At 44.8% G+C, this 27,641-nt stretch overlaps 1 protein-coding gene across 4 annotated transcripts in view; it reads left to right on the top strand.

Moving 5' to 3' along the window:
* Positions 1-27,641, top strand: part of SLC4A4 (solute carrier family 4 member 4) — a 229,489-nt gene that overhangs the window by 29,360 nt on the left and 172,488 nt on the right. For 2 of the 4 annotated variants that reach the window (XM_083835258.1, XM_083835255.1), the window contains exon 2: positions 27,247-27,320. In XM_083835258.1, coding sequence (XP_083691384.1) covers positions 27,247-27,320 — 74 coding nt within the window. Of the gene's footprint in view, positions 1-3,804; positions 4,181-4,308; positions 4,328-27,246; positions 27,321-27,641 lie in introns of those variants that run through there. The other 2 variants (XM_083835256.1, XM_083835257.1) reach the window with 2 other exon arrangements.

The raw sequence follows: 27,641 nt of genomic DNA, 5'->3' as shown, positions 1-27,641 counted from the left end.
GCTGGTCCCCGCGTCGCAGCTTTTGTGCTTTTGGCCCAGGATGCCATGAGCTGAGGAATGAGGAAGAGAAAAACTCATCAAAGTGACAGCTAAAGAATAAATCCTCCTGACATAAATACTGTTGCTCTCATCAGCCCTTTTCCATCGCACAGCACCGTTTCCAGTTCTGTTCCCTATATCCGTGCAGGTCCAGTTTGCCTTGTGCTCAGGGGGGCTGGCTCTACCCTCATGCTTCTCACATTTCAGGATGGGGAGAAAAACCTGTGTCCCTCCTGAGCTGCTGGCTGCACGTCCTGGTTCCACAGCAGAGGAGAGACGACGTGTCAAAGCACTTCACTCGGCTGGGCTGCCCTATTCCTTTTTAGCCCCTCTCCTGTTTCCCTCATTCTAGAGGGGGAGAGGATGTGTTGTTTCACTATCCCAACACTTGTAGGTGGTGGAAGCGTGTGTTTCAGCATCCTATGCCCTAGTGGTTTCTGTGGGTGTAGAAACAACTGCACTTTTACTGTAACAAAGCCCTGCGTTTTTGGCTCTCTGACCAAAAGCTGCCTTGGCTTCGCGCCCTCCAGCAGCGAGCACCAGAGAGCGGCCAGGGCGCTTGGGGAAACCCACAGAAAGCTGCTCTCGCTCGCAGGGAAAGGCAAAAACGGCACGGAAAGACGGGGGCCGGGGCTGGGGTTTCGTCCCGGGGGCAGCTTTCCAGCAGAGGGCCCCAGCGCAGCGCCGCCGGGCCGGCAGCCTCGCAGCCCCTTGGCGTGGGGAGCCTCTCCAAAGGTGTGGCATCATGTACGGCTATCGTAGCGGCAGGATCGCTCACATCTCTCAAGCAGACACGATGTATTATTAATTATAATCGCATCAAGTACCCGTAGCAAAACTGTAAGTCTTTGGCTTTCAATTCTGTTTCGCTTCAGCTGGATGTTTTCCATCACCTCTTGCTTCTGCCTCCTTCGAAAGATGAAAGTGTGACCCTGTGCAGGGGAAGTCAGCAGGAATGTGACAATTTGCTGCTTTGGCCCTGTCTGCGGTTGCACGGTGCGTGGGCAGAAGCTCAGTCAGGATGCTGAATTAGGACTAATGGACATGGAAAAGTCAACTCCGCATTGAACGGTGTTTTCATGGCTAACTGAGGCAGGACTATCAGAAAATGCAAAACCTGCTAATCAGGTTTCAAAAGCCAACAGGTTTACTTGCATTATACCTTTACCAACCAGTTATCAGCAATCCTTGCTGAGATGTGACCTATCTAGAGTTCCTGGGAAGTGGCTTGGTGACTTAACACCAAACTTGAAGCCACTTTGGTGACTTGAAGTGGGGAATACAAATATTGGAGCTACAGAATTGTTTTTCATGCTCGCCCTTAGAAATTGACGTTATTGGACTAATTCAGCTCTAATACTGAGCTCATTGTGTAATGGAGGAACTCATTCTGCAGAGTTCAACAGCTAGAGCAAGCTGCATACCTGTGTCTTTTTTTAAAAAACAAAACAAAAAAAAACCCAACCCCAACATCCTTAGGAGCAGCCATGACCACGAGCTGAGTCCTGACGACACGCCTGACTGCTATTGCTCATATAAAGAGGATTGCCTGCACGCACAAGTGTTTTCAGGGTTCAGCCTGCTTTTGTCAATGATGACTTAGCAATGACCATTTGTCAACAAAGTAAAGACACAAAAAGCCTCATAGGCAAGTGTAGCTGTAGTGTCTCTGCACCTAGTTCTTTCTATTGAAATGGTTTTATCCTGTGAAACTCCTTGATTTGCTCAGAATTACTCCTGACTTAATCCAGTGCAAATATTTTTTCACGCAGTAGTCTCCACAAAACCCTGGAAATACAGGAGCTGCCAGTTTCCATCTAGTTCAGCATTGTCTGACATGCTGTGGTCAGCACGAGCGGCTTCCTAGAAATCTACCAGAAATTCTGCAAGATATATTTATGGAATAACCTGCTCACTGGCAAAGGTTTTTGTTCTTTCCAATTGCGCTGAGCACGTGCGTTTATGTACTTTCTGCTTTTTACTATTGCAACTTTGGCCATTCTCATTATACATACAAATATCAAATATATACATAAAAATGTCAAATGCTGTCATTGATGTGCATTTTTCTAACATTCTCAGAAAAATTGTGTGCTGGACAAGAAGGCAGAGGCATAACTTGTGTATATCAGTGGGCATTTAGCTGAATGTGGCAGCCTGTCCTGTGCAGTTGTTTATGCAGGCTGTATCACCTTTGTCGTGACTTGGAGGCTTGGTTTAGTGATGGCTAGGCATCAGAAGGCCATTGGGCACACCTTGGCTTTGCTACGTCTTTGTGTGCAGGGCTTAAGCCAGTGGACTGAGAAGGTGTGTTTAAACAGCCAGCTGGAGACTTCACAGATCCAACTGCTTCTTCAGTGCCTGTTCTGTGAATGGGAAGTTGGCAGGCTTTAATCCGGAGCGACGAGCACATCTGAGTTTATTAAATCAAACAAACAAAAAACCACACTGGAAACAACTGGATGATTTGTTAAGAGGGAATATGTGGGCCAGAGTGTCAAGTCCTGTCAAAATCTGCATGCACACTGTCATACGAGCCGGGTGCAGCTAGTGGCTTTTGAGTTTGCCCATTGCACTGGTGGCTGGGACTATTAGGTCATTTTACTTGGGCGTTTCTGTGTATGTAGAGTGCGCTCATTTTCAAACTTGGCTGAGATAGCTGTCTTGGCTCTTGATGTAAGGACTCCTGGAAATGGTTTTGGTAGGGTTTTAGATCATTATGTGTAGTGATGGTGTATTTAAAAGACCGGCTGAAAATCATGCATCGTAGCACCAAAACACTTTTTTTTAGCCAGAAAAATAAATGCGTAGGTTTAAAATGACAGTATTTGAAGGTATAACGAATCATGAGGAAATGTAATTGCAACAGGAGTTATTGAGATTTGTTACTGAAATAGTGAGCTGAGAGCCAGCTGCCCAAGGCAAGCACCAAGAGGGGCTTTACCGAGGGAGCTCAACGCTGTGTATGGGGGAAGAATTTGCTAAGTAGAAAGAAACAACACCGATCTTCTGCAGTAGCTAACATCTTTTCTTTGGGACCTTTCCCTTTCATTTGTAGGTATAAGTGAAGTTGTAAGTGTGCAAACTGATGAGAATATCACTAAAAGTTAAACCAGGGAGAGAGTAAACCTTGGCGCTGAGCTGCTGGCACGGGGCAGGATGTATTGTGGTGTGGGTTGGAGCTTGGCTCTGGAAAGCTTCTCAATGCAGTTAGTGCCTTTCTTTTGTTAACACAGGGCTGTCACTGGCTGGAATGAAACATCGCTCAGAAAGACTTGGATGTCACAGACAGCTGAAAGCCTTTGCTATGCTGTCAGCGACCTACTGGAAACCCACTGCTGGCTTAGAAACAGCTACTTAAAGGCCATGAGTTCTTAAAGTGGAGTTGTGCTCTCCACACCTCCAGGAGTCCCCTTTTCTGGCCGTGTCCCTTGATGTTCTGCCGCGAGCCTCGGCGCTTGGAACTATCTCAGGGCTCTCTCACCTTCACCTGCCCTCGAAGCTTTGGGGTACAGCGATGAGCGCAGTCTTGCTGCAAGCTGCTCTTGCTCGCAAACCGCTAACTGCGCCGCGCCCGGCTGCGAGGGGCCGCGGGCAGCCCCCGGCACCTGCCCGGGGCCGGGAACGGGAACCGGGGCTGGGGCTGGGGGCCGGCCGAGCCTTCCCCGGCCGGGCAGCAGGCGGGGAAGGCTCGGCCGGCCCCCGGCCCCATCCCCGGCCCCGCAGACTCCTCCTCCGGGCTCCCCGCCCCGGGGCCCCGTGACGCCGCGCCGCTGCCCGAGCGGCCGGGGAGGGAGCGGGGGCTGGGATGGGACGGGATGGGAGCGGGCGAGGGGACGGCCGAGCCCGCGGGCGCCTTTAAAAGCGGCTCTGGCCGGCCACCGCCACCACAGCCGCTTCTGCCGGCGGCGGCTCCGTTCCCCCTGCCCTCCCGCTAGCAGCCCCCGGCCCGGCCGCTGCGCGGCAGGCGGCTGTGCGCGCCCCCGGGCGCACGGGTGCGGGTGGCCATGCCCCGCAGCGCCTGCTGAAGCCTCCCCGCCGTCGCTTTCTGCTCGCAGCTTGCCTCTCTCCGCTCCGCCGCCGCCCTGCGGCCCCCGCCCGCCGCCAAGCTGGAGGAACGCCGCAAGCCCGAGCCCCGCAGGTGAGGCCCCAGCATCCGCTCTCCTGCCCCCAGCCGGGCTGGGCTCGCACCCACCCGCAGCCCCCCGGCGCTCGGAGCGACGCAGAGGAGCGATCCCCCCTCGCCCTGCTTCCTACAGGTCCCTAACACACCCAGCTCGCCGCGCCGGTGGGTTAGACACAGCGCTTTTTTTCTGCTTTCAATTTATCTGCACTTTAAGAAGTTGTCAGCAGCGCCCGCTCCGAGGAAATGGTGTTTCCTCGCAAGTTTTCAGTGCCCCAGCTGGAGGCTGGCCGTACGGCGGTATTTTCCCTGCCCTAAACCGGCAGAGGAGAGCTCCTCGCTTCTTGTCTTCCCTTTTGTGAGCTTCCTGCCGCGAGCACCACTCGAGGTGCTCCGCTTGAGAGCAAACATGGAAATGGGAATTTAATCATTCTTTCGCTCACACATACTTTTGTCGGGTTTTTACGCCAACGTTAATTATTAATGCCTTTCCCCTCTGGTAGGAGCGCATCCTTTGAGTACTTGCTTCCAAAAGAAGCTGGCATACTTACACCGGCTTCCTGGGGTGCCCAGTTCTGGGGGACAGAAGAGGTGGCCGGGGTCCTGCAGGTGCTTTTGGGCCCCCAAAGTCTTCGAGCTCAGGGAGCCCCAGGCACGAGTTGCCGTGCAGCCATCCGTACGTGCAGGAGGGGCTCCATTTATTCCTTCCGCAGAAGTGCTCCTGGAAGGAAAGTTAGGTGCATGGAGTTAACGAGGCTGGGCCCTAAAGGCAAACAATAACAGCTCCCTCGGAAAACTCTTCCACTAGTGGAGATAGTTACACTCTTTTGTTTCACAGAGACACAGTTTACTTTGCATCTAAAATGGCATTGTGCTTGTAGGCTGCTAGCTGCTTGGTGGCTTTGCTGTTCTGGATATTCCTGAAATGTACAAATTTACTATTAAAAAAAAAAAAGGCTAGCTGCATTTAACAAAATGCAAGAATTGCATATTGTGTGCAGGAATAGAATTTGCCACTTGCTAATTGCTGATGTGATAGTCTGCAGGAATATGCCTGGTTCTTACTTTGGCTGGTGTTCAAAAGGAAATTATTTGTGCATTAAGAGCGAGGTACAGACACCTCCCCCCTCCAGCAACAACAAGAAACCCTGAAGGCTCCCAAACCCCAGCAACTATTTCATGGTAGAATTAGTTTTGTCGTAATAATTTCCAGTCATATGCTGAATGTTTAAATGGGGTTGTTTGCATCGCCGTGTGCGCTTGTCTGCGTGCTTGCTTGCGTGAACTAACCAATTTGTATTGGTCTCTGTTCATCCTTCTCTCGCCCGTGATCCAGTGCTGGAGCAAGTGCCGAAACAGTTTTCCTAGTGACTTCTATCATGCCAGAAGATCGTAGGGTCTAGTTTTTGCAAGGCTTTATTTCAGCTACTGACTTCAGTTCTCAGTAAACGAAACAGGATGACACTTTGCCTGCCTGTGAGCCTCAGTATCATCTGAGGGGTGAATGTTAGTGCAATCTGCCATGATGCTTTTTATGTGCTCCCCCCGTTCAGGTGCAAATGAGAAGTAAAATTACTCTTACGTTTCTAAAGAAATATGATGGGAGGCATTTGCTTGTTAAATTTTCTTCACTCCTGGAAGATGGGAATTTCACATTTGTAAAAGCAGTGCCTGGACTTCAGGGAGGAGACTACGCTAAGCTGCATTTCCAAGCTTTCTATGAGCTGACAACTGTAGAGGAATTACTGATTGCTTAGAAGGAGTTGACAGCTTTGTGCCTTGCTGTCGTCCAGAGGTGAAAGTGGGGTGAGAAGGAAATTTGGCTTTTTTTTTTCTTTTTCTTTTTTTTTTATTTTTTTCAGTGGGAGGAGAGGAAGGATGAACTTTTCATTTGTGTGCACAGGGCATTCCTAGCAAGTTAACACCTTGTGCACATATCCATTCAGCTCCTAGCAAGGTCCAGCAGTGTTTCCTGCAGCTGATAACCATGAAGACTTTTTCCTTTAACCTTCCATGTTATGGTTTTAAATCTTGAGATGGGTGTGCAGTCAGAAAAATCCCTCATATACTTGTGTTGCATTGTGATATTTTGTTCATAGGAGGGTTTTAAAAGGAATTCAGAAAGGGAACTTTCAATGTGCTTTTGCAATCCTACTGTCTGAGTAGGGCAAATGCTTCAGTTACTGATGTATTATGCTGATAAGAAAAGGTCGAATTTGTACACAAAGTGCACTTCAAAGGACATCATCCCTGTGAGAAGGGAAAATCTGTAACTCCTGTTCTCTGATCTACCTACTTATCAGAGAGGGCGCCTTACTCACGTACAGACGTGTTCTTTCAGCAGTGGTGGAGAAGCAGTTTTGTGTTTCCGTCTGAAGGATTTTTAACTATACTGCCACCTTGAAGACCTGCAATAAATAACAAGCTGGAAGGTGCTTTGGGCAGGGTTGTGAATGAAAATTACCATCTGTGAGCATCGAGAGGAAAACCTACGTTTCTTTTTCTGCCAATAAGTTTGCTAGCCTGTATTTTCAGGTAGCACTTGTTAGAGTCAGAGATTTTGTCCTGCAAAAGACAGGCAATTGTGAAAGCGAGATATTTCCTTGATAGAGGAAGGATTTCCTGGGTGAAAGCAAGGTGGTTCTGTGACAATGCTTATTTGTGTGGGTACAGGAAGTGATGCTCCTCCTGCGTGCTTATGTGCCAGTCTGGTGGAGTGGATTTTGTAGTCTTTTGCCTGTTATTACACTGTTATATGGAGCATGCGTCCCTGTCAAGAAAGCAATTAAAATTCTGGTTAGTGCCTGAGTTCCTTCTTACAGGTTGGGAACACCAGAGGACTTCAGACTGGGTTTAGAGATGCCTTGCTGAAAACAATATTTGCAGCGTTCTAACTCTGGTGCTGTGGCATTGGGCCATAACTTCTGTCGCACTGGTAAAAATGACTTCGTTGCCTCAGCGAGATAGCATCCATGTCTCTCTTCAGCAACCTGCTTTACATGTATTTTCTTTGTGCGTTAGGTTTAGAATTTGGAGCCTTGCTTTGAGGGAATTAAAAGAGTTCTTATAACTGCTATCAGGTTTTCTCGTTCCAAGTCAATTAGCTGCTTCCAGCTTCAAATCCATTTAGAAGGCTCCAAAGGAGTGCTCTTTGAAAATCCAGTAATAGCAGTTTCCAGTTAATATTGATAAAGGAGTGTGTCTCTGTGGGTAGCCTGATGTCATTGTGCTAGTCTGGTGAAAAGGAAAGCTTTTCTTTTGCGCTGCTTGTAAACAACTCGAATGGGAAGGTAGAGGTATTTCTCTTTAAGTATCTTTAACTGTATGGCTTGAAATGAAAATACAGCAATAATATTATTATCAGGGTTCTGGCGAAGTCCTGCTACCATTCAAAGCAGTGCTTCCGCCCTGCCCTTGAACTTTGAGTTGCTGCAGCATCTCATTTCTACTGACTTTGCTCAGGGTTATATGTTGTTTGTGGCAGGAATGCTTTTTATTGCTGTTGGACAGCATTGAAGACGGTTATGGCACCCAGTTACATGATAAAACCGCGTATGGCCAAAGTTAAAAACCAGGGAATGTAAAGATACCTAGTTGAATCTGTTCCCCAGCCTCTCTTGGTTAGAGCTGTGCCATTGTCTCCCTAGACCTTCACGACTCGATATTGAATAGCAGCTTCGAGCAGTGGCCACAGTCTTTCAGGTCAGAGCTTGCATGGAAATGGAGCTCAAAGATGATATAACGTGGAATTAACCGTTAATGTTAGCCTTGGAAATCATAAGGCATGCCTTATGATGAGTATACTTCCTGTGAAATAAAGTGCTCGGTACAGTGTCTAGTACCTGTTTACCTGGATATTCCGTTGCTTGGAAGTGCTCTTGCCTTCTGGGTCTGGGAGAAGCCCATCTAAATGCAGCCTGTGTATTGCATCGGGCGTTTCTTAACTCTGATGCCCTGCCGAACCAGGAAAAGCACATGATATCATCCGTCTTCTTGGTTTTCGTTAAGAGAAAAGAAAAGATAGAAATGTCTTTCAATTTACTCTCCTGCAATTACTAGTTTTTCACATAACTTTTGAAGTTGCCGCAGGAACTACCAGTGGAGGGAATGGCCATTTGTGTGGGTTTTATGGGACTAGCAGAAACCTGAGAAATACAGCTCTCAGTTTTGTTTGGATTGGTACTGCAGATTTCTGTCCAAATTTATAGCTGTGTAAGTAAATGGAGAGTAAGGCTCGTAGCAGATGATGGTCCATCTGTGAACCACACTGCTGTGTGAGTATGACTGATCCTCCTGGGGTCATCGAAGGTGAGTACCAACAACCCTATTTTCAACAGCATTTCTCACCAGAAGCGTCAGAAGAGGCAATCTGACTTCACCAATACCAGAATCCTTTTCATTTGGGGCTCAAATGAACTTTCAATATCAGAATTGCAGAAGTGTGGGCTGTTAGCAGAGCTAATCCTGCTTGAGAAATAAGAGGAAGACGGAAGGGGGAAATGTGTGTGTGTGTGTGTGTGTGTGTATATATATATATATAAGTATGAGAGAGGACCAGTTAAGGTTGTTGGTGGTAGTGTCTTCCAAGCCACAGCATTTCAACTCCTAGTTGTATTATACAACTGCACTTACAGGGAGACAGGTTCGTACATCTATTTTGCTACTATATAATATATGCTGGCTAAATACTATGTATTTAACACAATTTGAAGTAAGTTTTAGTTGTCCTTAAATAAGCCCTGATCCGTATGTCTCTCACCTTGAAGTGAGTCTTGAACGTTTGAACTCGATGATGGGAACTGTTCAAATGACTTTTTTCAGAGTGAGGTTTACTAAAACAGCTTTATTCCCCCATTAAACATAGGTTTAAAAAAATGCTTCATTTAATTCTAATGTTACCATGATAACTGAAAATACTTAAAGATATTCTGAAATTTAAAATGCTGTCTTAATGCTTTATACAGCATTTGTCTCCTAGTAAACAAATCCATACCTGCAAGGTACAGTCCACAGTGAATATTTCCTCTGGGTTTCAGAGGAGAAAGAGATGATCCATCCAGAAACTATGAAACAAATAGCATTTATTTATAAATCAGAGCAGGTTTGTCTGTGCTGCTGCTTTTTAGGCTTATTCAAGGACTGCTTTTTCAGCTTCTCAGTTACTATTTTCACTTCCATTAGCTACAGATTTCTTTGCCTTAGGATTTCTGGGGGTGGTTTTGAACTTTATTTTTTGATCAGTTTGAGTGTTCATACTGCTAAGCTGGGAACTTGGATGTTTTCATGATCTGCCTAGCTATGGACACAAATAACTGGGTGGCAAACTGTGCTCTGAATTATGAGGGCCACGGTGGGAATAACTCTTTCTGACCTGTGAAAGGTGACAGCTGCTCATCTGCCGAATTAATGAAACAGGCTGAAATTTTGTGTGGTTGTTCTCCAGCAGAGATGTAATTTTGTGTTATTTTTCAAAGCATCACAAAGAGCTGGTGTGACGCCAAAAATCCTAGTGGGTTTGCATGTGCAACAACTTTTTAAAATATATATATTAATTCACTTCAAGTTGACTCCTCTGGTTTATCTTATCTTTTTCTGCTATGATTTTCTGAACAAAACATGCAAATCTTTTTAAATTGAAGTCTATGTCTAAGTACAAGTTTAGTCAAAGAAGAGGAACGGAGTCTTGCATGTCAGATAATGACCTTTATTAAAATATTCATGTTTTGTCCATTTTGTATAGTAGGTGCAGAAACAGAACTTGCCTGTCATCGTACGTGGTGTGTGCAACTTTGAGATTAGAATACTTCCGCCTTAAGTTTCTTTATGCTTTTACTTTATTTTAATCACCTCTTGAAGTTTACTGATCTCAGTCTCTAGTCTCACCTCTTAACCTTGAACAAAAGGTTGCAGTTAACTGCTTTTATTGTACCTGTGACTATATAACGCTTCAGACACATCATCAACCTTTATCCGTAAGCATGGAGATTTTTCATCAAGGTTGCTAAATATAATAAGACTTTGTGTTTAGATTTGAAGTTGGGAAATAGTTACTCAATAGCTCAAGGAAAAGTAGCGTTTGAGCATATTAAACCTGCTTCATTGCACTAGAATTGAATGCAAGTATATGGGAGCTGTACATGTAAATCTTACTTAGGTCTCATAGTTGGCAAATTTTGTGCTAATGAAGTGAATTTTACCCAAATTGTTGTGAAATTTCAATAGTCTGATATCATTTCCACGTCTGACAGTTCCTGCTTTCAGTAGACAAACAGAACAGCTAAAGAACAGTAGCACTGTTAAATAGCCCAGCTTGTGTGTCTTGCAAGGCAGAAACAATAATAGCAATGAAGAAATAGATGGGTGCTTTGTTCTCTTCTGTCCCCAATGAAGCTTCGTTCCAAAGCCTTAATGGCACAACAATACAGCGTGTAGTGCCCTGTGAGTAGTTTCACATAAATCGTTTATCATCTCATGATCTATTAGGCCTGGGTTGTGAATAATAACTGAGTTTGAGAAGCAGTGTCCTGGGTGAAGGGTCAATGTGGTGGGCTGTGGAAGTGGTGCCGGATGCCCTTGTAATGCTGCTAATACACGTGCTTAAAACAGCGCTGAGCTGGATGGAGCTGTGGTCAACGTCTGTATCGGTGCACAGAGAAGGTTTGGAAATCCAGAGCCTCAGAACAATGGCTCTGATTTTCATACCTTCCTTATGGTTCATGGTATGGATCATGGGATGTTGATTTCCGTGGGGCTGTTCCCTTAATCCCACTAAGCACTTCGCCACAGGTGACTTCTGCCCTTGGAGCAATTGAACTGATGGAACTTCAAGGCCAGCCTAAGTGCTTTGCTGGACTGAGGTCTGTGTAAACAGCTCCAGTGCTATGAGCGAGAGAAACGTGTAGTAAGATAGTGCAGTGAGTGAAGAGAACTGGCAGAACTGGGCCTGAAGGGTGAATGCCAACCTTCCCTTTATTCGGTATATGGACAAAGTCTGGATGCAACCATAAATTGCTTTTGAGGTAAGGTTGGAAATTGGTTGAAGATCTGTGCAAAGTATTCAGTGCATCCTTGACTGGGACTTTAACGGTGGTGGTAGAGTTTCTGTTTCAAGTTACAGAGTTCACCTGTAGTACTGTCAGATAGTATCACTAATTTTGCTGAGAAAACATCTTGAATAGACAGATGGTGTTAGCAGAGTATTAGGCTTAAATGGTTTCTGTTCCAGAGTGAGTTTATGTCTCCAGTGTGTTATTGACACATACGTCACCAAATGTGCTCAGAAGAAAAGATCATTCTTCCTAAAGAGCAAGTACATCTTCTGAAGGAATATGATAGATGCAAAGTTTTTCCTGTTGCTGTGTAAATGCTTCTTACTCAGGTGAAAATAGTATTGGCCTTTTTATGAACAGTATGTGATAGGTTTACTTATTGGATGGCTACCGTTGGGGTTTTAGAAGGAAAGGCAGCGTAGCTCCCACAACCTCTGCCTTCCCTGGCATAAAAGCTTTGAGGGTGCTTTCTGTGGCCTATTTTACACCCAACTGTGCCTAGAGAAGTGGATTTTGACATTGTGATAGGATGAATCTGAGTCCTGAATATGGTGTCATGTCAGACAAAAGAGGGTTTGGGTTAATGTAGTAGAGGAAAAGGTGAGCATGTGACTTTTCTGTGTTTTGAAATTGGAAAACACTTCCTTCGATTAACATCTTAATCTGCCTGACACTTTACTCTGTTGAACTTCCATAGCTTGTGTAACTGTAGAAGGACTTAAAGTTTTAACATTTAAATGGAAAATAGATCCATTCAGAAAGAGAGTGCTTTTAAAAATCGTGTTACATGGGTGAAGGAAGCGTCTGAAGTAAATTTAGCTAAGCCTTGAATGCAGAATGAAGGAAGGCTGAGTACTCAAGGAGATTCAGTAGGTTACTTGTGTCCCTCGGATACTTGACTGAAAATGCGGAGGTCCCCTCTTGTTCCTGTTGCGGTGAGAATGACTGTCCCAGAGGGCTGCAGGAGAAAGGACCAACCTGTGGTGCACCGAATTCTGTCTCTGGCAGTGTCACTCTTTTGCTTGGAGCTTGAGTCTACGAGTAGGTGTAAGCATGTGAAGGCCAACGGCGCAGCTTCCCTTGCTCAAAGCCTTGCTTTGCAGGTGGAGCATCCACGCACCGTGCCTACGCAGAGGCTGGCTCGCGGCGCCTGCTGCTGTGCCACAGTGTACTGGCTTGTACGTGTGTGTGGCCTTGCTGGTGGCATGAAGGAAAAGTTGGGTCTGCTGGGCTTTGTGGTAGGCCTCAAATTTTCCTTTGGAGAAGTGCTTGGAAGCTAAGACTGAGCGCCTGCTCGCGTGGAAGGAATGTCAGCAAGCCTGGGCTTGAGTGCAGGCTTGGGCCCGTGCTTCGCTGACAATGTAGGCAAGCCCAGGCACCCTTCCTTCACTTCTGTGGGCACTGAACTGCAACTGTGATGCTCTGGCTGCTCAGTTCCATGGGTTATCCCTGTTGGCAGTATAAATTAAAGGAGTGGGCATGTAACCATTTCATGTTATTACAGTGTAAATGTTTCACAGAAGCAATGAAATTGTTGCAAAAGAGAAACCTTCTTATTTTTAAAGTTTGATTTGGATCACCCATCTCTTCTCTTTGCCAAAAATGCACTGTATATTTTTTGTTGAAAGGGAATACGCCGCAAAACAACTCTGTGAAAATCCCAGCTGTGTCTTACAGTGTCAGAATTCTCTCTGGACAATGAGTAAAGGGAGATCATGTCTCCAGCTTTTACAATAATTACTCAAACGAAAGATCAAACTAGAGGAGCCCAGAGCCTGTGCAATTCGTTGAAGGTTAGGTACAGAACTTAATTTATAAAAAAGCACTGCAAAACCCTCTTATGGTCATCATGCTGAAAATCTGCTGGCAAGTAACGTGAAGGTCCTTTGAGCCTTCAGTGCAGAGAAAAGCAGGAGTGCATAAAGGCTTTGGTGAACTCTGCAAACTTCTGTAATTACTTTTCAACAAATAAAGCCATCTTTTTTAAACCTCTTTCTGCCTTTTTAATTTCAAATTATGAGTAAGACACCTTTGCATTAAGTATTCCTGGTATGGTGATGCCTTGGCTTGCAAACAACCTAGTATTTTTCTGGGGAGGCTTGCTTCGTAACTCGGGAAGGGTACCTAATCTTTTCCAGGAGGAGTTCAGTACTGTCCTGGATTTGACCTGTAATTTGAAATTCTCAGAATTGCGTATGTAGTCGTGAACTGTGGTATCAACCGAATTTCTCTGGCTTTGTTCCTCGACCAGTCATTCCACTCAGCAGGGCAATAAAAAATGCAAGATAATGGTGTAGATAACTGGGACTTAATATTATCATGGACTATTTTCCTTTTACCTTTAAACAGTCATATTGCAATTAGGTGCTGGGCATAAAGCAGTTCTTTGTTAACAGATGTCTCCATGAAATTTGTGACTACGTCAAGTTTTACAGGCCTGGTTCAGCAGTAGGTGGGTCTGCTCTGCATTTAAGAAAGTATTAGCAGCTGGTGGTTAAGGTGTGTGTGATTTGGCCAGAGTCACCAAGAAGTATCTTTTATCTCTTTTGCTTATTGAGGACCTTATCTCTGGAAGGACAAAAGGCAGCTTCGCATCCAAACTCTGTTGAAAATTATCTGGAGTTAGGAACAGCTGCACCCTCTTTTGATGTGAGGATTTCTAGTTAAAGATGACCAGTGAGGTTTGCAGGTGTATGAGACTTGTGCAAGTATAGTACGCAGGACTGCAGGTAGAATGTTTTAGGCCTGTCTGGGAAGTTTGTGCATAGGGACTAAGAATCCTGTTATGTTACTGGAGTCAGAAAGAGTATCAGCCACTGATATGTAGAGAGAGGAGCTCACTCTAGTGACAGACCTGCTTGAGAGGCTGTGAAAGTGCTACAAGAGCCTGTGTAATGTGGATAGCCTTCCTTTGGCCCAGAAAGATGCAAATGGTCTTAACTTTTATTGCTCTCTTCACAGGAAAAAAAATATTTTTTTCAAAGGCCATTCCTAGAGTGGATGAAGATGTATGAAAGAAATAGCTGTGGTAGAGTCACATTTTCTCTGCTCTTCCAGAAGTCCCCTTGCCCTTCTTAGACAAGCCTGTTAGGCACTGCACTAGTTTCTGGGTTACTGTGGAGGACCCGGGACCTCCTGCAACAGTGCTGCTTGTCAGCATCACTGCTGCTACCGGTTTCTTTCCACAAGTGGCTCTTCATGGCAATGATCACTAGAATGGAGTTCATAAGAAGTAGCCATGAATGCTTTCTGGCAAGGAACTAGTTTTCAGCTCTGGGTTATTGTTTCATTCTCTGTCTTGTTTTAAGCTGACATGAGTAAGTCTATTTTGGGCTGCCCTTAAATGGATGTCATCTAGAGGACAGTCTTGTTAAAACTTGGATGTTGCCTGCTCAGCAGTTCAGTTATGTGCTCTTGGCTGTGGTTGGAGGATAGAGTAAATCCAGCTTTAGGGCACTTAGAACCAAATGAAGAATATTACTCTCCCATGAAGCAAAACGTCAATCCAGCAGCAAACTCATTTTGCTGGTAAAGTGAGTTTACCATTTTAAATGGGTTGACTTTATGCAGGATCATGTGTTGTCTGCCTATACCACTCTACTTTTATGCTGTGTCATGTTCCTCCTGTTCTGGTGGCAAAAAAAATCCCCTATCGCTTTGTTTGCTGACTAATACAGCAGAAATGCAGTCATGTGCCCCTGCGTGGTCGGGGCAAACTCACTTCTGGCTGATTGATAGTCTGCAGGTCCAAGATTAAAGATTATGGGCTTGGTATGTTCTTAACCAGCACCACACTTGAAAGTCAAGGTAGCAGGTCACTATGGCGTATCACTCTTCATCACTCTATCAACTAAGCACGCAGGAGGGCAAGGAGCGTTGTGTTAACGTCAGTGGCTTGCTCACTCTTGTCCCCTGCTGGGAATTTGGTTGAGAAGCGTACAAAATCTCTGCTTGCTTTCTTTGCAGGAGCAGTCAAGGGAGTGAATGTGTGGATGAGCTCTTCTGTGAGTCTAGTAGTCATGGCAGTGAGGTTCCTCCAGACTGTGTTTTATCCTAACTGTTGGTGCTCCGTGACAGATATTTTTTATAATCACACTGGAAAAACCATGCATATACATGCCCCTCTGATATCACCATATAAAATGTTGAGCAACAGAAAGGTTTCCCTGCCTGTGGGTGCAAGTCTGGTTAGCGATAGCTGGGGATCAACCATACTTGATTCTGTCTGATCCTAACTCCTAGAAACACACTGGAACAGTCACAACTCTGCTGTGGTGATGCAGAATGGATTGTCACTTGCAGTCACATTTCCCATGAATGATTCTTGTGGGTGTCGTTCATAAAGGACGTGCATCCTTTGGGTGCTGGGGCTTATGCTGGCATAATCAGTATTTTGTTAAATAATTGGCACAGTTAAGAGACAGAATGGCTCCTCGGGTTCATGATGCTGTGGGCTGTGATTTGTTTTTTTTTTTTCTGTTGTTCTGACAGGAGCTTAAATTGGTGGAAGTGAGGAAATTCTTCTTTATTTCAGTTGCTTCCCAAACAGCTCTGAAATGACTTGCTTTTGCTTTGCTCTCCTCTCTGGCAATGTTTCTTCAGCAAATTTGTACAGTGTCTTGTTTTATTTTACTATTCTCTTGCAGGTGGTGGAGGCAAAAAAGGGCATTTAGCTTGAAATTTGGCTGTTTGCATTTCTAGCTATTAGGTCTGCATCAATTTTGATTGACTGTTATTAAATTAGCATCTTTATGCATGCACTGGGAATGATGCAAGTGTCCTTCTTCAGAAGAGATTTAATCTCCCTTGGGGAGCAGTCTCTATAAAATGTGGACAAGTAGTTGTCGCCAGGTGAAGGTGAGGTTGGCTTTTAGTACTTTGGTCACTGAACCCCCTGGTTTTCGTTGCTCGTCTAATACTTTTGGAGAAGTTTTCTTTCCTCTGTCTGGGTTGTGCACACACTGATACTCAGATCTGGTGACTCTGCCTTGTCTGTCTTATTCTTACATCTGTGTGCTCTGATCACAATCTTTTTGATGCGATCTCAAATGTTATCACATCCTGCAGTGTTGAGTAACTGTTGTCTAATTTGTAGAAATGACTTATTCTTCCAGAGACTTGCATCTAGTCACCAGTTCCAGGTTGCAGAGGTCCGTTTCCCCCCATCGTTGCAGGAGGATTTCAGTGATGAGCAGTTCAAGAAGTTCCTGCCCATGGCATATGGTTCTGTGCTGCTCAGTTGTGCCACATGGCGTGCGTGTAAGGTTGACTATTGAAGCAGATTACTGAAATCATTCCTGTTAAAAATATCCTTTATGCTGGATTATATTTTTGAGACCAGCATATCATGAAACCTCCTATTGCTTCGGCGTGCCGAGTATTGGATCAGAGATGCTGCAGCTGCACTATGTGAAGTGCTGAATGCGCATTAGCTCCCTTGGCTGCTTTGGATGTGTCCAAAACATTTAATACAACCAGGCTTTCTGCCTGGTAGCGGCTGCCTCTGCCAGAGCAGTTTTGTGCTGGATCAGGTATTATCTGTCCTCCTCGTAGCAGAAAGCTGGTTTGTCTCAGACCTAGTATTAGTGTTGGGGCCCAAAGTTTTGTGATGCTTTTCTGCACCTCAGAGATGCTTGGGGAGGCGATGGGGAGGAAAGCGTGCAGCTCTAGGAGCTGTGCATTTGCGACTGTGAAACTTGAAGGAAAGGAAAAGCTCCAACCTGTAATTGCAGAAGTGAAATTAAGATATAAGCTGGTTTCATGCATTTAGTGGGGTTCTTGCTATGGAGAGAAGACTTTCCTCCCAAATAGTCACATGGGAGGACCAGCGCAGGAGCTGCTTGCTGGGAAGCCGCGACTGAAAGCACTTGATTGTTTTCCCTGGAGAAAACCAGATCTGGGTTAATGGTGTCACTTGGTGTGCTGCTCCACCCCACATTGTACACACTGCCTGTTCTTTCGCTGAATGGGAAATGGACGTAAACCGAGGAACTCCCATTCCAGATAATGTTTTTCTTTCAAAAGGCAGTCTGGCAAGACCGAGAGACCTACTTTAATATCCCTGTCTATGGGTAGAAAACCCTGTATTAGATCCATGCTGTCCATACATTGATTTTGACACTCTGTGTAGGTATATTCAGCAGATGCTGGAAAGATTTCCCACAGTTGCTGTTTCCTTGTCTAGGTTTATATATCCATGTCTATTTATATATAGGTGTATACAGGTGCCCTGTTTTATTTGCGCTTTTAAAGTCTGCACTCAGTTTAAACTTCTTTGCTGAGCTGATGTAAAGTACATGCTTACGATGTTGCAGGCAGTTCTTAGTCCACCATACCTAGTCTTATGACATGATATACTTCTTTAAAAGAGCTCTTACATGAGGCTTGTACAAAGAGCAGCTACTCTATAAAACAGGGTTGGTTTTCAATAGATCCTGATTTGGTTGAAGAGCACATGAAAATGCTCTCATAAATCAGCCCACTGGAGCACTTTCGTGTAAGGGTTACTGAACCTCAAGTCATGTACTATGTTATGAACTTGTTGTACACACTGCCTAATCTTCTTTAAGTGGAGCAAACAAAAAATATGGGCATCCAATTAGGCATGCAAAACATAGTCAAATAAGAAGTTGCCTATAAGGCAAAAAACGGTAAGAAATCTATTGCAGGACATGGCATTGTCACAGTAATAAGTGGCAGAAAAAAACCAATCAGATCCTGCAGGCTGTCTTGAAGTAATTTTTATGTGAAATCTGCTGCAGCTTGTGGCTTTAAAAACTGACACCATTCTGTCTCCAGAGAAAACTTTTTTGTTTTATATTTCATGCTTCACAGAAAGTTAAGCAACAAAAGTGCCTGGTTTACATTAGCTTCACGCAGATACATTCATAATATTTGTAGTCAGAAATCACTGCTTCCTGTTGAAAGGGACATCCCATAAAACTCCTATGTAAGCACAGTCTTGAATTCCTCTCACAGTGTTTCATTACCCTCTCCTGGCTCCGGCTACGTTCAGTATAGCAGGTGTACGTGGAAGACAACAGGAACCAGCACCTCAGCTCCAAGAGGTTGCCCTGGTCAGCCGAAGGGAGTGCTTTACCTGAGGTGCTACCAGTTAAAAGGTATGGTTGGATGAAATATGGGCTTCTTGCTGGCTTCGTTTCAAGTTACCAATCCACGAGTCTCTTTAAGAGAAGGAAAGGAAAACAAACAGGCAGCTGACTTGTTTAGTTTTTGGAGTTGTGTCATTTTACGGTAAGCAATCTAAACATAATAAAACAATGGCTTCAGCTGCTGCACCTACCCTAGGATCCAGTGCCAATCCTCCCCCCCACCCCATTGTATTTCCCTGTATTTTGATAACATTACTTTCTTGTCTGTGCAGAAGAAAGCTCTTCTCTCACTAACGTTATGAGAGTTCTTCATGAACACAAAAGAAAAAGATTCAATTTCGCTCACTCCTAATTATTATTATTTTTTTCTGGTAGTTATTTTTGTGATGTATCCAAATCGAAGAGTTTTCTGCAGCTGACAGATTTAAGTTGAAATCCAAATGATATAATTTATTTTGTCAAAGTAAATTTAGACAATTCTTACCCTGCTCTCATAGGCTTTACCTGTGAGTTGAGATAGACCTTTAGAATTCCTGATGTTTCAGTCATAAGGGTTTTTAAAAACAAGAACTGAGACTTCTATTTAGATCCTGTAATGGGACTTGGGTAGATTTAAATATGCTGAAGGATTTCAGCAAACAGGGGCCCAGCCATTGTTCCTCTTTAACATCCTAAGAAATCTTGCCTGTTTCAGAATTACCACAGGGCTTATTCCTTCTCAGAGTAAAAGCAGCAGAACTTCACTCTGGATATGAAAAACAAAACCAAAAGCAAAAACATGCAACCAAATAATAATAATAATAAAAAAAACACCCCAACAACAAAACAAAAGCTGTAGGAGTACAACTGATCAGAATAAAGCACCTGGAGAAATGCAGTTGTTTACTGACTTTGTTGACTTAAGAGTTTGGGATGATATCCCAATGAGATGATATCAATTAAAAATCATAACAGATTCTGTAATTTATAATTGCATTATTCTACAATAGTGTGTTCCAAATCACTCCTGTCTAAATATGTCAGGATTTATACTTAAAAAATAGGCTAATGATCTATTTTAAATCTCAGATTCAATCCCTGAAAACACCTCTAGAGAGTGAAATATTTCATGTAACAATGAGGGGACTTACTTGGGCATTTAAAAGAACAAACAAATAATACCTCCCCCACCCCAATTTTCAAAAATGTCTCATTAATACTAAAATCACTGAGTAATCTAAATAGCATGGCACAGGGATACTGAACAAATGGGCTGCATTTTCCTGGGTGGAATCCATGTAACTGAGAAATTTCTGATAAATAACTTGTATAGGGGTGCTGTATTCTACTTGATGCTGCGTGTTTGATCAGAGACACCCAGTAGCCTTGCTGGTGTTTTTTGCTAGGTCCTCACAACCAGCTGGCAGCACGGTGTAAATGGACGGGGAAAATATTTAACAGAATGAACAGGCAGCAGTGTAAAGGTGAATGGCTGCTGCAGCACACACACCTGGAGCACTGCTGGGGAGGCAGCCTCTGAAGAACAAGTTTTTGGAGGGACGAAGAAGCACTGAGAGAATGTGTCTCATTAAATGATGTTCTCAAGAGTATCATTGGACTTCCAAGGAAGGACCTGGAGCAAAGGGAAGGGAAGGAGCATAACCTCAGTGATTTACATTGACTGTTGAGGAGCATTCTTACCCTGTGTTTGGTTCTCCTTTTTCCAAAGCCCCTTTAACAAGTGCACGTCGGTGTCAATAAATGAAAGGCTTATGTCACTGTAGTGATTGAGAGATGTTAGTGAGCAGCAGAGAACCTTTGAAAAGACAAGTAACTAGAATATGCAGTTGTAAGATGATAAAGTTGCAAAGCTGTCTTGCTCTTTGCTTCCTCCATCTTTCCCTCCAGCATGCACAAGTAACAAGCAAGCATGTCACCTGCATCGTGGTCCAATGCATGCAGCCAGTCATTGAAACGAGGAAACTGGTGGAAATACTGCAAGCAGTAAAGCACGGCCAAAACCAAATGAACAGTCTGTGCTCCTTTGAGGTTGTATGTTCCAGTCTTTTCCTACGTGTCCCACACTTTTAGAAAAAACGGGTGCTTTAGCACCTTCTATGTGTTCACAGATTTTAGTCTTGCAGCACCTGTAGTGCTGGTGTTTTTATCTCCTGATTACTCAGAGACTGGCAGTGCTCTGGAGAAGGGAAATGGTGTTCTCCATTCAGACAAGTCTGCTGGAGAGGGAGGAGATGAGATCAGTCCTTCTGCATCTGATGGCACTGTGCAAAGCACTCACTTTGAGCATTTGTTCCCTGTTGGAACGTTCTTATTTTAAAAGAAGCTGGGTTTGAGTTTGGGTTTAAAACTACGTTAGTGCAAGTTAATTGTGCAGAAGGAGGAGGAGGCTTCTGTCCTCATGGTGAGTGCAACCTTTTGCTGAGAGAGCATGTAAATAAATGCTGGTTTCAAACTGACAAGGGGAAATGCATCCAAGATAAATATGGCAATCTGTTCTGTGAGTGCATCAACCAGACTGTGCTGAGTATAGTCAGAAGCTAATTTTTCTGTGCACTAGAGCACAAGTGCAGGTATTTGAGGAAAAAAAAAACCAAACAAACAACAATGTAGCCCCTAAAGATGAATTGCTCGTATTAGGTCTGTTAACTCAAACATTTGCTTATGGGCTGTAGGGGAATCAATTGGGACCAAGTCTCCTTTGTGGTTTCCTGTTTACTTAACCACTGCCGTCACAGTAGCTGAATGCTTCACAGGTTGCAGAGAAGGTAAATAACATCTCAGTCTCCTCGGTCTCTTGATAGAAGAAGCTTGTTTAACTTTTTGATTCATTATCTTTGAGATAGGTGTAAGCATACACCCTCGGCATCCACCTTCAGCTGCTTGGTGAAGGCACCAGTTGGCACTGCCAGCAGGGAAGCTGTTGGCGGCTTTTCTCCACCTAGATCCAGGCCCTGCTCATCCTGTCTGTATGAGCCTCCAGGTCTGGTTGACACTGGTGTTGTTCAACCTGCTGCTGAAGGTTGACTGATGCTGTTCATCCAAAGTGGCAGGCCTGCCTCAGTTGGACTGAATGCCAGCTTGGTTGTCATGAGCAGGCCTTTTAAACCTCATCATGAGCAGTGCAGAATGGTGCTGTGGCTGGATCTGTGGCTCTTTCTCATGAGCCACATCATGTTTCTCTCCAGGCGCTCTGGTCGTGATTTCTAGTAGCAAAAGTGCAGCCTATGGGTATGTGCCTGTGGCTCTCTCTGTCTGCTCCTAGCAACGCTGAGGAATCACAGAGCTAGAGGAGTGCTTTGTAGTGGCTCTTGGAGTGTCCAAACAGATCAAGCTGTCAATGGCAGGTGTCTCTTCTGCTGGGAGATACCGAGGCTCCTCATCTGAAACCTGTCTTCTTTTCGCTCCTAAGAGGAAAAAAGGGCTCTGTGATGGACAGAATCTTCCTTCTGTGTTTGGGAATTAAAAGGGGTGTGGGGATGGTTGTGTATGTGCAGACTTAAGTGTAATCCTTGCAGGACTGTGAGACCTGCCAAACAGCTTAGCAAGCAATGCCTGGTACTTTACTTGTTTTTGTCTTTTTTTTTTTCTTGCCCAGTGTCCCCATCCCCAGTACTCCGGCTTCATTGTACGGATGGCAATTTTCTGGGGAAAAAATCCTGACGGATAAATGATGGCAGGCTTTGAGAAGCTCCAGGAGCTGTTTGATTGTGTGTGCTCATGAAGATCTTATTTCATTTGCCTTGCCCACGAATGACCACAGCTTCCACACACCTGGGTGTGAGCTGTAGTGAGGAGCAGGAGCTGCAGTGCTGGGGAGGCACGTTTCCGTCAGCGGGGCTGCTCTGAGCCCCATCAGAGCCCTGCCATCAGGGCTTCTGGTTTGGCTGGCCAGCGCTGTGGCTGTGTGACCCGACGGTAACAAGCCTCTCTCCTCCCTGAAGCCCTTTACGCGCTCTGCACCCTGGCTTATTCCAAAAGGATTGCTCTTTAAATGTGACTTTCACATGGGTTATGTGTTTTGCTATCCGTTCCAGTCACAGAGCTGGCTCGGTTTTTCCTTTATGCAGTCCAGAGTTTGCTCTGGTTTCTTCCTGATTGCAAAACGTGTTTGAAACGGACTGGATCATAAAAACTTATCAGCAAGTAATAACTCTCATTTCTTACTCTCCAGCTTTATGTATTATTCACTTGGGTGAGTTGTATCTCCAGACAACAGCTAGCATTGCCACATCAGCCGTGCTGCTTTCTTTCAGCCAAACGTGACATTTACTCTTCCCATGTCATAAATCGTGAAGTTATAAAAAGTGCGAGTGATGATGACAGCGGGAAGGTGCCGATGGTCTCTGTCCATACAGCTTGTTCAAGCTCGCAGGAGCTTGGCTTGGTCCCTGCTGCTGTGCGAAGGCTGCGTGGCCAAAAGGTGGCAGCACTCCATCTGCTTAGCTCGTCGGCGTTTGGGGGAGAAACGAGGTATTTCTGCAGGTCGCTGGTGCAGAAGGCTCTGCTGTCCCATTGTAGGCTCTCGTGTTGGTAAGAGAGGACCCTTCTGCACCCTGACCATTTCCATGTGCTGTAAGGAAGTTTTCATAGGCTTCCAAATGCAGGTTTTTGTGCAGAAACAAACTTTAATCAGATCATCTGTAGGTTGTGGTTTGTTTTTTTGCCTTATTTTTGTTTGTTTAGAGACTGCTTCTAGTGCTGTAAACTCAGCAGAGACTTCTATTAGGTACACCTAAAACATGAGAAGCAGTGGAAAGAGCACAAAGTAGAGTCATGGCGTTATTTTTCCTCGCAAGTCTAGTGGCTTTCACATAACGATCTCAAAATAAACCTGGAGCCTTGCTACATCTATGCAAATAAGGCCTGAGTTATCTCATCTCAGTAATGGCTGGGGACAATAAAGCTAAGGTTACTTGCTACCTTACACCGCTTTGAAGATGTTGCAAGTGTTTGGTGCTATAACAAGGGGACCTGCAGGAAAGATTTATAATGTGATGACAAAAACAGAGGCTGCAAGATAAGCATAGCCAAGGGGAAGGAATCGAGGAGTTTTGTGGTAGGTTAAAAGAAAACACTAAACTTAAGTAATTTGGTCTTGAGCCACAGTTTCCTTTGGAAGCCAAATCAGGTTTGCTCTTAACATGGAGCGTTCGAGAAGTTTTCACCTCAAAAGTGGTCCCGGATCACACACATATGAGAGGCAATCTTATGTGCTCGTTTCTTAGGGAGTGCTCTGCTCATTGTGGAATAGCTGGCAAATAGGCTTTTCATCTTCTTTTCTGCTCTATGCTACTTAATTCCCTTCACTTTTGCCCATCTATACTGACCTCTCTCTAGATCCCAAATTCTGGAACTCTTTTGGGGTATTAAATTGGTCTTGTTCGTTCTTCTTTGTCTGGCAGGCTGTTTCTGGGAGCTGTAGTTGAGAGTGACCTGCAGTTTTAGGTGTGAATTGCATGCTGTGTTGGGTTGGCTATGTGAGACCTTTGTCTAAATCCTATTGATGTACAGTGTCGTTTCAAGAAACGTTGGGTATTGATCTAATTATGTACCCAGAGAGGCCAATTACTTGAGCAGCTTGTATTTCTTTTTACTGAAGCATATTGTGTTGGAGTGCGTGACTTGCTCAGATCTAGGCCCTGAAAATAGAAAGCCATTATTTTTAATTATTTTGGGGGTTTGTTTCCAAAGCACTGTGATAACAATAATGAGGATGTCAGACTAGATAAAAAAGTGTCTAGGTGTCCCGTCCTTTTACCTTACTCAAAGGAGCTAGTAAGCCGAGCTTCAAAGTAAGGCACATTTCTGTTCAGAGGCCCTAAAAACATTTCTGCCCTTTCTCACTTGTATCCCTTTCTCTTCCTTGGGGTAGTGAAAATGCCATTTCTTGCTGCAGTGCTGCACTGCTAGGACTCTGCCACTGAAGATTTTCTGCTCTTTCCTGTAACATATTTTTTTTTTCCTGCAACTCTCATTTAATGTTATTTGAAAAAGTCCAAGGGGTTGGTTGAAATATTCCCCCTGTGCGTGTTCATAAAGAATGGTTCTTGCTAGGTTTTGGCCTGAAGAAATCCCGCAGTAATCTGAGAAGGGCAGAAAAGACCAAGTCAAGGGAGGTGGTGCTTCGGGGTCTAATCACTAAACTCCTGCGGATTAGAGTCGGGGCGCCGCGCCAAGGCGGCCCAGGCTCTATTCCTGGCCCTTTAAACCCCCTAGCTCCTTCGGATCTGCCCTGGGCACGTTTCAGGGAAAGCATCAGGCTTGTGATGTGTTGTCAGCAGTTTTTGAGCCCTTTGCAAGCTAGGAAGTGCGGCCCTTAAATGTGATGAACTGCCCCAGGGGAAGAGAGGTGCTGGCAGTGGGGGACAGGGTTTTGGCAGGGGTGGGGATGGCATTGGGGGCTTCACAGGGCACCAGCAGGACCTCATCTGCCTGCCATTTCAGCTGATCTGAGCAGACATTTCAGTAGCACCTGGTGAATCCTCGGCACTGTGCACTAGAATTTGCTCCTCTCCTCCCTTTGCCCTCTTCTCCCTCTCTCCCAATGCGATGTGACTGTTCATTTGCAGCTGCTGTGCACTTGGACCGATGCTGCCAAAGTTGGAGCGGAGAAACCAAGCTGGAAACGGGCGTTTGGGCTGGGGCTGTGGGATGTGCAGGTATGGTTGCACGCATACACGCGTGCTGAACGGCCTGGGTGTGTTGGTGCACAGGGAGCGGAGGTGAATGCCAGCACGCTGGGAGTGAAACGAAGAACTTCGTGGAGTAATAAAGCGCGTGCGGTTTGTGTTTGGTCTGGAAACCCAGCCCTATCTGTTCCAGATGTTTTCAGTTGTGTTTATAGCAAGTAGCTACTGTGCTACTCTGGGAAAAAAACGTAATTGGGGTGTGCCTACACAACCGTTGCATGCAGGCAAGAGCGGCATTAACAGCGTTGAATAATGTAATGGAGAACTTGAGCTTTCAGGAAGGCTTCTGTGTGTGCGTACCTGTGTGCTGGCTTGGTGTGTTTTGTTGGGAAGAAGCATGTCCTACCCCTCCACGCAGGGCAGCAGCTGCTTGTGAAATGGTGCCTTTCTCAAGTCAGAGAAATTTGCTCTTCCATTCTTCCAGCTCTCTTACATACAGTGCAGGAAGAAACAGCCAGCGAATGAGAGGTGGGCCTTGCTTCAAACTTCTGGGTTGGATCTGAACTTAGTCAGGAGCTGAGGCTCGTGTTCGTTTCTGGGTACGGTGCTGTAGTATTGCTGCCGTCTGGTAATCCAGATGAAACGTGTATTTCCATATGCATGGTCAGTGGTTTTCAGTCTGAGCTTTTTTGCTTCTTCCTTACCTGCAAAATATCTGGGAGTCATTCACGTGAGCTGAGCTGCAGGCTACGAGTCAAAGAGGAGGCCGATGGGCTGTGTTGGTCAAGGTGCTTGAGGTGGGGACAGGGTGTCACAGGTGGGAGAACTGCTGCCTGGGGACTGCTTTTAGAAAACGAGGGCTCTGCTGCTCTTGTGGCTGAACGCTTCTTTGTTCGGGTAGACATTGACATGCAGTTGCAAGGTAGATATCCTAGGATGTATTCATTGCTTCGTATTTACCTGTTTGGGTTTTATACTGTCCTGAATTTGAATGTGCCTCTAAAAATCTCTTTTAAGCATTTGCTGCTACTGTGCTTGAAGCATCTTGTGGAATCCTAAATGGAATATAGATGTGAAGAAGGTTGAAGCGTCTTTTTTTTTTTTTTCTGTATGAGGCTTGTCCTTATTCCATCTACAGAATAAAAGGAAAAGGTATTGTTTTTCAGTTGTTACCCAAACATGCCAGTTTCTTACCTTTGGTAGGAAAAGAGGTTACAAACAGAGCCTGCAGTTCTATTGAGAATTATACTGCTATTAAGCTTACACAGCTCATTGTCTAGCAATGAGCAGCAAATATATGCTTAGCCTCCAAGCGATATATAAGTAGATTATTTAAAATAACTAGAAATGTTTTCTTTGTTATTTTGCCATTTTTATATTTGCCGGTCAAAAATGAGCTTGTGGATGAGCCCTTGGAAAGCATGCAGGGTCTTTATTTTGTGCATGAAATAGAGCAGGGCAAGTTCTGGGCAGTGCCAGAGGAGGACTTCATGGCGGAGGTGTAGAATTTGGAGTCTCCTCTGTACAGAGGAGCCGGTAAGAGGTAGAGAGAGAAAGGGAGGGGAAAGAAAGCAACTACTAAAATCAGTCCCCAGATGGATGAATGAATGGGTGGCACACATACATGACTGCTGTGATGGCCTGACTTACTGTAGCTTGGTCTCTGGATAATCCTCGTATGTCAGATTTCTGTAAGGCCAACATGTGACACAAAGCTTGCCTCTCGACAGACAAGTGTGCTTTGCTGGTATTAAGAGGCTGGCTGAAGCCGAGTCTCCCACTGTGCATGCGAACGCGTGTGTGTGTCTGTGTACAGTATGCGTGCTTGCTTGTATACGTGGCTCTGCAGCCAACATCTTTTAGAAGAACTTTAAAGGGAAACAGGAATTCCACAAACTCTTGGCTCTCGCATAGACAGTCCCAAACTTGCCTGTGTGTGTATGTCCTTGTTAGAAAAAAAGAAAAAAGGGAGGAAAAAAAAGAAAGAAACAGGAAAAAGAAACAAGGGAAAAAAAAAACAACAACAAAGACTTGTGGCCGGGATTACCTTTCTCACACCTGTCAGCACTGATGTCCTCTCAAGGTTAGAATTCGAACGACGTGAGGCCAGCTTATACCAAACGCCATTTGAAAGGAGCTCTATGAAGGAACAGCAGGCACTGGAAGGAGAACGGGAGTGCCCACAATAACATGAACAACAGCTTGCAAGTTAACCTGCCCAGGACCTGGGCTGTTTCAAATAGCTCGCTCCAGGAGAAGTCTGAGCATTCCTTTTTTCTTTTCTATTACTATAGGATGGAGGACGAGGCAGTACTGGATAGAGGGGCTTCCTTCCTTAAACATGTATGTGATGAAGAAGAAGTGGAAGGTAAGAGACTGTGGACTGCTGGGGAGAAAGGGTATCTTCACAGTTCGTATTTGTATATAAAATTGCCAGTTGGATAGCAGAGAAAAAGGGCACCTTTGTTTTGGCTGAGTAATTAATCCTAAAATTGACTGAAACACCGATAAGCTTAACCAGAGCGAAACTGACTTTTAAATTTAAAGACATTCTCTTTTTCAGTTCGAGAGTGAACGTTGTTGTGTGCTTCTGGCATGTTTCCACTTCCCGCAGAATCGCGTTCACTGTCTCTTGCACAATGGCTGTGAAACATTGGGGCTTTTTGTTTTTCTTTCCCGTATGAGCCTT

Source organism: Anser anser (genome assembly GCF_964211835.1).
Source record: "Anser anser genome assembly, chromosome: 4".
In the NCBI taxonomy this organism is placed as follows: Eukaryota; Metazoa; Chordata; class Aves; order Anseriformes; family Anatidae; genus Anser; species Anser anser.
Note: the sequence above shows the minus strand (reverse complement) of the source record. Positions and strands in the feature narration are given on the sequence as shown.